The sequence below is a fragment of the Sycon ciliatum genome, chromosome 5 (genome assembly GCF_964019385.1).
Source record: "Sycon ciliatum chromosome 5, ocSycCili1.1, whole genome shotgun sequence".
Classification (NCBI taxonomy): domain Eukaryota; kingdom Metazoa; phylum Porifera; class Calcarea; order Leucosolenida; family Sycettidae; genus Sycon; species Sycon ciliatum.
The window spans coordinates 36200978-36214478 of record NC_088647.1 but is presented as its reverse complement, the minus strand read 5'-3'; the positions used below and the strand labels follow the sequence as shown (position 1 = coordinate 36214478).

Genomic DNA, 13501 nt, shown 5'->3' with positions numbered 1-13501 from the left:
GCAGGTTTGGGCCAAGATCCTGCCAGTGGTTGTTGGCGTGTTGCATGGATTGGGCCCCTTTGCTGCGAAGTTCGTAAAAGAACTGGGCACCCCAGCCAGAGTCTTTGAGGAAGAAACACTGTCCAGAACAGTTGGCATCATTCGATCAGTAACCCAAATGAATGTAAAAAATTAATAAAAAATATTTTTAAAGGATTGGGAGAGCTTCAAAATTCAAAGAATCAGTCGGGGAAGTGAACTGCCTGAAAAGAGAACAAATGCCAACCCCATCAAGACACGAACCCGGTCCCTTGCTTGTCATGAGCAATGCTCTCAGCCATCGGAGCTATGGGACCAGACCGAAGGCTAGAAGGCGCTGTAAAGCCTTCACTCCAAACTCTAAAGGCAGCTCACAACACGTGCCACATTACATACTGATGGCACTTGGGTGTTTTCCCTCCCCTAGGGGACCAACCACGGTCAATTTCTGGAACGCACTACCAGCGGTGAAAGAATTAATTTAATAATTATTGTAACGTTACACCAACCACACCGTCGATTAAAAGGTGACATTGGCTATGGCCCAGTATGGGGATGAGGTTGGCTTTCTTCTCCTTTCTTTTTTTCTCTTTTTTCCTCACACACATGTACAGCAGCAGTACCGCCCATGGTCTCAATTGACCAAGGATGCTGCCTCAGTAATCCAGACACAAAACCAGTACTCTGACTCAGGGTTCTAGCCAAATGGGGGTGTAGGGGGCACATACATATTTTTGTGTATGGCGCTGCTTCTAAACTACAACGGAGTGCATGCGCACTGCGCTGGCATTTAGAATACCATGGATCTGGAATAGGAAGTACGTTGTCACGGATGCAATACGGTGTGTTGCTTACCCGACTTCACCGACATCACCGAGTCCGTCGCCACCGGAGCCAGAGGAACGAAGAACGAAGTCTCCCTCAACCTGCATTCAGAACAGAGCCAAACCAGCAGGGATTGTCATATGATGTGTTTGTCGCATGACGTGTTTGCAATACTTTGCATGCTTGCAGCAGAAAATGCACACCCACCCGAGCCAAAGTGAAAACAGAGTTTTCTCAGCCAGTAGTCGCACCACGAGACCAGCCAGAGACCACGCAAGTTGCGCTCAGCCCTGGCTGACCCCTGAACAATGTCACTCTATGCATGTATGTATAGATTATAACAGGGGACCTCGTGTATATAGAGATATATACACCAGTATAAAAACAGAGGCGAATCCGAGGTTTTTTTAACTGGTGCGAGTGTGTATCTCGATATACACGAGGTCCCTTTGTTATAATAAGTATAGATTATAGACCGGTTAGGAGGTCTATACAGGATAGACCGAGTAAAAGACCGAGGTCCCCCGAGGTCTTTTACGAGGTCTATATGTTGGACTCAGTAGAGCGTCCAGCCCCTATATGATGTCCAACCCCTATATAGAGTCCATTGGTCCAAAATCCACTGTACAGAGTCCAAACTTGGAATCAACTGTGAGCTCAAAGTTTAGATGGACATCACTCCCTGTATAGAGTCCAGCCAATTGGCTTCACCTCTATATAGAGTCCATTGGTCCAAAATCAACTGTACGGAGTCCAAACTTTGAAATCAACTATAAAGATTAAAGATTCTTTATGTGGACAACACTCTGTGTAAAGTCCAGCCAATTAAGCATCCCCTAACGAGTTCGAAATTAGACATAGGATCTGCTGTAAGCAGTGAATATTAACCAGAAAACGGCCTCTCCCTTTAATCCTTTACATCATTCACTTCTCAAGAAAAAAATATGTATTGAGGCACCGCTGCAGCCACTTCATTACATGAAAAAGCCTACACACACCATCCTCAAATCAAGTGGTCTCTTCGCAGACGCTGCAAATTATCTCAATCATGTAGTGTTGCCAAATTATTGTGCACGCACACATACATGCACACACCCACACAACGCCAAGAAAATACCTAGAAAAAAACAAGAATCGAAAGAGAATAATGGAGAGCCCAGGATTAATTATTTGTTTTCAAATTATTGCGCGCGCGCGCGCGCGCACACACACACACACACACACACACACACACACACACACACAAACTTACACAATGCCAAGAAAACACCAAGAAAAGAGTAGAGACACAATACACGCGCAACTCCACCAGCCATACAAATGTCCACCCATTTACACGTAAAGTCAAGAGGGATAACAAATAATTATACGAAACGAATGCATACAGGGACGGGTACACGCACGTTTACATACACGTAGTAGTGTAAGAGAGTAACATAGTGCAGTGGTCAGCATAACACTAGCACATGCTGAGAGTGCAATAGCAAGCTTCACCCTTGCTCATGGCCATGCAAATGTTCAGCAGCACTCAGTTCCGCAAGCTTCTGAAGATCAGCACACCTGCAACAAATAGACAGCACACGGATACGCTTATTACCGTAATGATGCATGGGAGCACACAACAACCAAGTTCTCCACGAATGTGATGCTCAATGAAAATCAATCCACTCAAAGACCTGTGAACAGGTGACGGTGGGGACAATAATCTATTAGTAATACGAGGAATAAGATCGTTTGTGCACACTCTAGACGCACAGACACACCAACATCACAATGTCATGTTCGTGACATCAAAACGGTTACTTCAGGGAATACGAGTATTAGCTTGAGAAGCTTTTTCTTGTCATTGGCAAACAAGCAATCCTCCTACTACTACTAGTACACTGGCACTGCGTTTGTGGATCCCATTGTATTTGACATCATACTAGAGGAAGAGTGTCGTGGAGTTTCACATAATTATCACAGGGATAAAAATACATTTCTCATGAAATAATTATAATTGATGATAGCTAGACGATCGTATACGATTGATGCAAAGTCCTTGCAGTCCTTGAGGACTATTACGAAGTGGTTGATTACTTTTAGGGCATTCATTCAAGCAACATCAAACAAACGCGATACTCTCCTTGAAAATGGAAAAAAATTCAAGCATAACGACAGAACAGCAGACCAATCGAAACGAGTAAAAGCTTCCTTACCTCAGTCATCGTCCTGCCATGTAGTTGGACAGCCTTTTGACACGGTGGTACAGGCAGCTCTTGTCCAGTCAAACAGGGGTATCCTTGTGGCGTCGAACGAAAGAGAGTGTCAGTGTATCAGTATCTGACTCGTCAAATTGGAACTGTGCTGAACATTTCTCTTTCTCCGTTTCTGCTTTTATCCCTCGCTCTGATGAAACCGTTCAAACGTCTTACTGGCAGCAATGGCCAGCCAAACAGGGAATCCTTGTGGCGTCGAACGAAAGAGAGTATCAGTGTACCTGACTCGTCAGATTTGAACTGTGCTGAACTTTTCTCGTTCTGCAATTTCTGCTTTCATCCCGCGCACTGATGAAACGTCTTCAGAGAACCACAAGACGCTTTCCAGATTTGATTTTGAACGTCTCCTTATCCTCCTTGGTTACCTCGAGACAGATTACTGTCAGCAACTGCACAGCAGAACTGGCAGCTAGCCATGGCTGAAGTGAAGAAAGGAATGCGCTGCCACGAGGCAAGCAAAACTGAAAATGTGCTTGTTCTCTTTCGGGCACAACACGTACACACAGGACGGCGTGACTGGATAAACTGGACTCCTGGACTGTGAATAGGGGACTTGTAGAAAAAGTGTACTCCTTATAGGGGATTGCGCGGCAGGATGAAGCTGATCAAAACTGAGTGGACTCCTGGACTCTGTATAGTGGATTTGGACCAATGGACTCTATATAGGGTGCTGGACATCATATAGTGCATGGACTCTATACTGAGTCCTACATATATATCCTGTATAGACCAACTATGAGGTCTATAATCTATTTATCGTGTTCTCCACGCAATAGTTTCTCTTCATATACGACATATCCTTGTAATTCTAGTATTATACTATAGCCTATACCGCATTGTACTGCATTGAAAGTCAAGATCATTGTTTAAACTAGGTTCAGCATCGGTAGCACAGTGGCTGGGTGGTAAGGAAGAGTAACTGAGATTCACAAGGTTGTGGGTTCAAATCCCATCTTGTGTATTTCTGCTTTCTACAAAAAATTCTTTTTCTAAGTTGGAGAGAAAATTTCTAAGTCCAAGAAGTTCTAAAGAGTCAAATATAAGTAGTCAAATATAAGTAGTCAAATATATCGCGTATTTGACTAAGCAGTCAAATACGCGATATATTTGACTGCTTAGGTATCAGGGAAATTAGTGGGGTCAAATACTAAGAAGGCGATAAGTATAATTATGTTATCGCATGGTTGCAAGGGCCTTATGGCATATTATTGCCCCTCGAGGTTAGCCCTCGGCCCGAGGGCTAACCTCGAGGGGCAATAATATGCCATAAGGCCCGCAGCAACCATGCGATAACAAATTTATCACATGGCCCACAGAGCAGACCATTGGGCTGCTGTTGAAATTAGCCCAAATGCCAACACATTATGACCACAATGTATATTGATGTGCTATCATTATCAAAACAGGAAAAATGAAGATATTTCTCCTACACCCTAACAAAAAGTCTTCTACAGGCCATCAGAGAGTATACAGTACTGAAAGACGGAGACAGAAAAAAGTGCCGGCACCGCATCGTCATAGCAATAGACATGGCAACGACAATAAAATACAGCAGAATCATAATTTCAATTGAAAAATTAAGAGTGCTACCACAAAGAGTTTCTTCATGTTTACATGTGTATCAGGAAGTTGTCAAATACAGTACTGCAACAAGTGCAAGTATTTGACGACTCCCTGGTGTGTAATTCTGAGCCTGAGGACAATTTTTCTTCTTTTTTTTCAGCTCCAGATAGCTGTATTTTTCATTGCAAAACATTTCTGAATTGTTGTGTTTGTTGTTCAAGCAAAGGTGAGATTTTTGCGTGGCACATGAAGACCACACACAGGCATGCCGGCAGTGACTTTGCGAGGATTTGAAAACGCACGACGCTGAGTTGAATTTGTGTTATTTCAAATAATTGTTTGTGATCACAGTACCACTTCGAGCAGAACTGAATCTTATCCACAAGCTTACCGACGGTCAGGCTGCCAACATGACTGAACAAATGATCCCTGCAAGCACCACACGGCAGACGTCCGAGGCCATGTCCAATGCCGGGATGTCCATCTCCAAAAAGAATTCCATCTTCGTCTCAATGCTACACTGCGACTCGTCGTAGAGTCGTACAGTCTACACTGACTACAGTACAGAGTCGTCGTACGATCGTAGTCACGCGATCACTGAAATAAACTATTTTTTTGCGGGCAATATCGCATATTATTGCCCGCGGCGCGAAAGGTGCTGATTCGCTGGAGTACGGGCAAAAATCACGTGCCATGTGATAATTATAATTATACCTCTCCATATTCACCCTGGGTGGCCAACTAAATGGCTTGTCCCTCGCTGATAACTACTGCTAATTTCCCTTAGTGGTGTATATGGAGATATATACACAGTGGTGTATATGGAGATATATACACCACTAAGGGGGGCATGTCTAAGACTGTGGGTGTATATGGAGTGAGGTATAAATTGATATTTATATTTGATAACCGCAATCAGTAATACAAGCTGGATCGACATTTGTGTACACTGTCCTTATATTAATATTATATTTTTAAGGATTCTCCAGAGGCAAATGAATGCCTATCAAAGGGAGTCTGCTGGGGAGAGGAAGTGAAGGTGGCTGTTATGAGAGAGGGAGGAAGGCATGTGACGCAACACAAGCCACAGCGTGACGTTGAGCAGGTTTCTCAGCAGCTGAGCAGTAGCAAGCTGGCGCCTACTAGTATTTCGGATGAATGCGCTGTAGTGTGTGCAACCTGTGCAGACCAGGTAGCTAAATCAGAGTTGAGTGGATCTGATACTGATAAAGGCTTCACCAGCACCATTAATTACACAAGAATTACCCTAGCCAGAAGTAGCTCATTGTTCAACAGGGACTGTAATTTCTGGAGTATACATCGAACTTTAAACACTCATTTAATTTAAGGTGAAGGCCATGATAACAATTACAGTTGGTTCCTGGGCATCAGCGTGTGAAAATCAGTGAGAGCGGGTGGATTTTTATATCACACGGAGGAAAGTTTCTCAATGCAACATCGACCGGTTGATGTTTCATTCCCGGATCCTGCTACACACAGCTAGACTGCAGCCTTGGACTGCATGCAGTAGACATGACAGGACACAGTACACATTGGAGTCGTGTTTCGCGCAGCCACACTAGGCCACACTAGGCCACACTAGGCCACACTAGGCTACACTAGGCTACACTAGGCTAGGCTAGGCTAGGCTAGGCTACACTAGGCTACACTAGGATACACTAGGCTAGGCTACACTAGGCTAGGCTAGGCTAGGCTAGGCTACACTAGGCTAGGCTAGGCTTCACTACTCAATGGGAGACATGCGTACAGTGGTAAGCAGTGCGGTGATTGCATATGATCTGATTGAAGTTCACAGTCACAGTGATGTGGCCTTCTGTTCTGCACACGCTACAACCTAGGCTTTTTTTATTTAATTTTTTATATTTTTATATTTTTATATTTTTTATTTACAACCTATCCTTACATACTGTACAGAAATAATAATACAGCTTCTGGTGTGCCGCCAAACATTGACGCGAACGTACTCGAGAGCCGAACATACTTTTCCCATGGCCTACATGTAGGATGGTCAACCGGACTGTGCACAAAGTAGCCTGCGGTAGGTTGCGTAACTGGAAATGTTTTTCATTAACTTAATTTATTTTATTTAAAAAAAACATGCACAAGTTCTCAAAAACAACAGTGCACTGAGACGACCATATATGGCGACACAACCGGGCGCATGCGTATGGATATCGCACATTGGATCAATGACAGGACATTTTGATACAAGTCACTTTTTCTCTTGCTCAAGGTCGTTCCTTTTCAGTTTCACCCGCTGTTCAAAGCTGAATCATGGCAGTGTCGAAACGTAGCGGCTATGAGACTCTCTTCAAGCTGAGAGTCAGTGAATCTGCCAATTTTTCCCCGATCACAGGCTGCACTAGATTATAAGTCGCACCCCCATTTTTAGGTTTGAGCAATATCTTTGGGATATAATCACTTCAGTAGGAAGTCATGCTGGATTGTAAGTCGCACCACTTTTTTTACCCTGAATTTTAGTGTAAAAAGGTGCGACTTATATTCGGGGGAAAACGGTACTCTCCATTTTGTATTTCCCACTTCTTTGCCAAAATGATTATTCAGAACCCATCTGGGATAGAAGAGCGCATGCTCCAGTGGTCCTTGCCTTCATTCTTTTCTTATTCGTACTATTCATTCCTGTGTTATTATAACTCCGTCCTATCATAAAGCTATAAAACCTGTCCCATGAGGGTGCCCCGGGAAAGGACTTTTTAGGCAAGTGTTAGCCACTCTGGTTAAACATTATGATAGGACGGAGTTACATGACACTGGAGCATGCGCTCTTCTATCCCTGATGGGTTCTGAATAATCACTTTGGCAAAGAAGTGGGAAATACAAAATGGAGAGTACAGAGTATCTTAAACTACATGGATATCTTAGCATACCGTAAAATTGCGGATAAAAGCCGGGTTTGCATACAAGCACATCGCGGATAGAAGCCTGAAAATCAAACGGGTCAAATGCATATAAGCCTGTCGCCCGTAGAAGCCTGGCTTCTATGCAAGTGCGGATCGGGTAGGTCAAAAGTGCATGCGCTATGTACGGTGCACAGTAAAACTGCCGCGTACCGGTAGTCAGTGGTAGATCTATGCGTGTCGCGCGCAGAAGCCTGGCTTCTATGTGCATACAAGCCTGGCAAAAACATCAGTGGTGCATATAAGCATGGCTTGCATACAAGCCTGGTTTGTATTAAAGCCTGATGCAGAAAGCGGCTTATATGCTAATAAGCCCGGCTTTTATCCGCCACTTTACAGTAAGTACCAAAGGTTACTTAGGCTATCGTGCTGCTGGCCGTAAATTCCACATTGATGAACGCAGGGTTTGCCGATGGCGAAAAAACCCTAAGTCGTCAGCAATGAAAAGAACTGTTTACGCAGCAGATGAGGGGTGCGGCTTATAGACCGAATACAGATTAGATGTCGATATTTCGTGACCGAAAAGATCTGGGTGCGGCTTATACTCCGGAAAATACGGTTTTTATACATTGAATAGAAAATATGGATCCTGAAATTAAGCATGCATTACACATGCACACACGTACGCATGTATGCACCATGCACGCACACACACGTACACATGTATGCACCATGCACGCACACACGTACGCATGTATGCACCATGCACGAACGCTCACATGCACACACACATGCACCACATTCGAATGCACACACACACACACACACACACACACACACACACATGCTTGCACGCGTGAACACGCACACATGCACACACATAATGACAAACACACACGCAAACCTATATAAACACATACCTGCTCAAGGCCGAGCCAAACCTCTGCTGCTTGGGGTATCATCCGCAGTACTGGAGGGCGAGGAAGACGGCAAACAGGCGCCAAACCCACAGTAACGTTGTGGAGAGCATGTGGGCAGCTGTTGTTGCAGGACTTTCTCCCATGCTCCAAGCATTTCACGCCAGAAGGGTGCTTACAGTCCGGTGGGCATGGAAGAACCTTCACAACGCTTGCCTGCAGCTTGCCCTTTCCCGACCATTCACTTAGCACATTCTCAACAGTTGACTTGAGCAGTGCTAGCGCTGACTGGCCTGTGCTGGCACAATCCTGTGCTTCTGAGCTCCGCTCCAGACAAACTCTTACACCGAACCGGGCATAGCTAAGCCGTAACCACTGCCAACCATCCTTGACCCAGTATAGCCGCACTCCATTGAAAGATAGACTACAATCGATGCGGTTTGACGACTCCTTGAGCATCTTAACCACGCATTGCCAGTACAGAAAGACAGGAAACGGGATTTGGTGTCCTTCTTCCCCTGTCTTCTCAAGACATACGAATGCTGGCGGTGACAGATAAGCAGATCTGGCTTCTTCTAGTGCTTCGTTGGGTACTACTGCTGGCATGATGAACTCTTGCTTCTGTTGTCCATTGCCAACAGTGGGCTGAGTGATAACTAGGACTGACAGCTCTTGAAGGATATGGAATGCATTGTCCCATTCTTTTTGATGGTCCTGAAGTCGTTTCCACTTTGCTGTCTTCTCTGCTTTTTTGGCAAATTGGTTGAAGGCAAACCTGGCCAAAGCTTCAGATATGAAGCCCTTGCCATAGCGTTCTTCATCGTAGTCAGACGGCGGCGACACGGCATCGCAGCTTTCCTCCAAGTCGATGTCTGCCAGGGCAGTCACACAATCCAGGACAAATTGCTTGTCCAGAATAACGAGGTGTTTGAGTTCATCAGTGGGGAAGTATGCCAAATGACCGGACTCGTGGCCGTACTTCAGCAGTTTCTTCATCCCTTCATCGTCGTCTCTCTCGATGGCATCCAGGTCTTCAGCAATGCCTTGAACCCTTTTTAAGTCCAGCCATGGTACCTGGATGGTTGTCTTCAACAGCTCAATGGCCATGCAAAAGCGCAGCCATGTCACAGGAATGTCGAGCCTGCTGGCTTCACAGCGATCAGCTATGGCCTTCTTCAGGGCCTTCGCACCATCATCGTCACCTGACTTGGACTTGGTGTTGTCGACTAGGAAGTGTGACTCTTGATTCGATACAAGTCGCTTGTACCGCGATTCCCTGATCCTTTTGTGAAGCAACACTCTCGGATCTGGCAGGGTTTCCTTGACCTTCTTTTTGTCATATTGGTCTCCATGACAACCGACCATGAACACATCTCCTGCATTCTTGTCCGTGTGATCAGATTTGCTATGGAAGAGTGGCATGTCGAGCCATGAGAATATTTGATCAATGCGGGTAGCATCACTTGGCAAAGTCGCACGGAGGACTTGTGTTTCAGCCCTCCGCGTTTCTTCAAGCTCTCCCTCATCCATCTCCGCCTCCAACTGCTTTGATGCATTGTACGCCACTATGAATGCGGTGTTCTTCATTATGAGCAGTGGCTGTACAGACTGGTAGATCTGCTGACCAGCGAGGTCTTGGAATGTGATCACGGTGAAGTTAGGTTTGGCAGCAGCTTCCTTGATGTACTTCACCATGTCAGCAGAACGAATGGCTTCTATTGCACGTTGCACTGCCACTAGGTCTTCTTCTCCTACTGAAGTCTCACTGGTGAGGTTTTGCCGTGAAGGATTTCCAGGACGAAATGGTGCAGCTCCGCCAAACGTAACTTCTTGTGACCTTGCCGCGGCATCACCGTGTGGAGGAGTAGAGCGATCTGAGTCGCTTTGTTTGTCCTTCAATATGGTTGTTACGTACAGCTGCCGCAGCGCTTCAATGACATCACTGCATACTGTGAATTGGCCATTTTCCATTGTGGTGACGGCGAATGAGGTTTTCATTCCAAGCGTGCTCTTCTCACAAGAGTCATGCCCTTCACCCAGTATGGTCTTCAGCAAGCTTGTCTTTCCACAACGTGCAGCTCCAAGAATTGCAATGTGCAAGAAGCGGACGCTTGTTGTGTCACCACGCCTTGCATCATCTCTTTTTGCTCTTTCCAGTTCAAAAAGGTGTTCTGGAGTGACACCGTCTGTTTGCAACAAAAACAACAGAAGAAACAGAATACTGTATAAGTACAAATGTTTGTTTGGAATTAACTTTCGCTCTATTCATTAGGGGGCACGAAATAACTAAGGTTTGTACCAAACAAAAGTTTTTTTCAGAACGTTAGAGTGACAGACCTCGACCATAAACGAAATTTAGTACGTAACAAGCCTGCCGGTGGAGTGATATAACGAAAGATTTCGTGAACGAAAATTTGTACTTATACAGTAGACGTGACTGCTTACACAATCAGGCCCGAACAAGTAAAAACCCTCATTCAACAGCAGGGTGAAACTCCCTTGCAGGGAAATTTTGGGCTACCGGTATATGTAATATAATATCTGAGTCTGCAGTTCTCTGAGCACTGAATCGGCTGGTTTGGGTCCGAGGAGACTGCAACGTACAATAAGTCAGATGTTTCCAACCAATGCCCGGCATTGCTGCATCCCGAAGGTAATGACATCAATGAGAACCACAGAGAAACATCTTAGGAATTTCAGTGCCGCTTGAAAGGCATATTATAGAAAGGTTGACTTGTCAATCAATACTAAGATTCAGGTGCTAATCATTCAAATGCTCAGTCAAAAGCGCCTAACTACGTACTGAAAAAGGTAGCAGTAAGTTATTGAGTGCTGTAAAGTATGACGTTTCCGCAAGTCACACTCTGTCAAATTGATTTACAAGGGACGGACCTGGCCTTTTCATAGGAGGATAAAATTGTGAATTCGTATATGCAAACAGCATTTTCACGGATAGGTTGTATTGCTTGGATGTTATTTGGCGAATAGAACGCAAATAGACTTAGATACAGGAAATCTACCACCAAATTAATGCAGAAGACGCTCATACATTTTTCCACTGGAGACTGGAGATGTGCACGTCCTGCTCCCAGATTAGTGTAAAAAAAATCAGTGTCATAGGTGTAAAGGTACGTGGAAACACACTCCCGCATGACGAGTTCTACTAACTTACTTTGCCGCGTTCACACACCCACGCTCTCTCACACACACACACACACACACACACACACACACACACACACACACACACACACACACACACACACACACACACACACACACTACTACTACTACTATTGACAGCTGCCAGAAATGGCCACGCCGCTCCCCAAAGGGAGGTACTGTCAGAGAGGTTAGGGGAGAGGTAGGCAGTGCTTCAAATGGCGCTCCAGGTCCTGTCGCCTCCGAAACTGGCGTTGACTACAGACTCGGCAATGATGTTCAAAGTGCTGGCGATCAGTCACTGTAGGGCGCTTCGGGCGGGGTCCACAGCGATGGCGCTTGAGGCCAGCAGTAGACTTGAAAGTACGCTGGCAGGCAGTACACACCGGGACCTCGGCAACAGGAGGAGCATCAAAAGGCGGTCGGTCGTCACAGTTGCCACTCCCTAGGCACTTATGCACTGCAAGCCCACCCCTGCTCCGGAGCCATCTACTGCAGGCAGGACACTGCACCGACCCAGGCTGCTGTGATACGGGGAGCTGTCGGACTGCTGTGCACTTGTGCCGGGCCATGTCGGCGCGCCGACGAAACAGGCGGCCGCAAACGTGGCACACAATCGTCTTCGGGGCAGGCTCCTTCACCCCCGCTGCTGCTGACACTATGTCACGCCACTCTCCGCGATCATTGGCTGATTGGAACCAATTGTGCACACCGGCCACAGTCAGATCAGCCTGGACAACGTCCTTCCAGCGATGTCGGGGGCCGCAAAACGGGCGGGTTCGTGGAAGATGAGCGAAGAGCAACTGCTTGGGTAACCGATTGTTATCAAGCCGAGCTAGGTGCCCAAGCCACTCCAAGCGTCTTCGCTGTACCATGCACGACAGTGGAGTAGGGTCACCCCACTGTGTGCGTAGTTGCTCCGATGTAATGTGCTGCTCCCACTGGCGGCCGCGCGAAATGCCAAGGATTGACCGTAGGTTGGCGTGATGGAACCTGTCCAGCTTGTCCAAGTCCGACTTCAATGGGGTCCAACACTCCGAGCCATACAAAACCGTGGTGAGAACACATACCACATACAAATGCCGTCAAGTAGGCAGGTTCAGGCTCTGATCATGTAAAATCCGCCGAAGACAGCCAAAGGCCCTGGCACCCTTCGCAAGGCGGCTCTGGACATCGGCATGAGCTCGCGAATCCGGAGTTATAACAGATCCAAGATAGGGGAAGGAGGTAACAGCTTCAACCCTTTCATTGCCAACTGCCAGATCGGAACAATCAGCGGCAGCGACTCCATAGCCCGCGACCAGTAGCTTAGTCTTCGTCATGCTGACCGTGAGGCCAAAGCTGGATGCCACATCGCAGAAGGCGGACAGGGACAGGTCGGCTGCAGCACGAGTTGTTGCGAGTAGGACGGCGTCATCGGCAAACTCAAAATCATCAGCATGACCAGTCTGAGACTGTCGACGTCGCCCAGCTGCACGGGGAAACAACTGTCCATTAATCAAGAAGCTGAAATCCACACCAGACTCGATGCCGCGCTCCCTGAGAACAGACCTCCACCGCTCCATCACCAATCCGAAATACAGGTTGAACAGCACAGGAGCCATGACACACCCCTGCCGTAAACCATTTTGTACAGAGATCGGATCGGTACAACCACCAGCAACACGAACAGACGCCAACATGTCCGTATGGAACGACTTCACGAGAGCCACAGCCTGAGGGGGGACACCGAGCCGAAGCAATGCCTGCCACAGAGCCTCACGAGGCACAGAGTCGTATGCTTTGCGGAGGTCCACAAAGACGCAAAACAGCTTCGATCTATGCTCATATGATTTCTCTACCAGTTGACGGACAGAGAAGATGGCATCAGCACAACCAC

At 46.5% G+C, this 13501-nt stretch overlaps 1 protein-coding gene across 4 annotated transcripts in view; it reads right to left on the bottom strand.

Moving 5' to 3' along the window:
- LOC135818527 (uncharacterized) overlaps nt 1-13501 on the bottom strand; it is an 84541-nt gene that overhangs the window by 60040 nt on the left and 11000 nt on the right. For 3 of the 4 annotated variants that reach the window (XM_065331919.1, XM_065331917.1, XM_065331918.1), the window contains exons 4-5: nt 8464-10646; nt 874-944 (exon numbers count right to left, since the gene is read on the bottom strand). The exons of the other annotated variant lie outside the window; for it this stretch is intronic. In XM_065331919.1, coding sequence (XP_065187991.1) covers nt 874-944; nt 8464-10646 — 2254 coding nt within the window. The remainder of the gene's footprint in view (nt 1-873; nt 945-8463; nt 10647-13501) is intronic. 4 annotated transcript variants of the gene reach the window in all.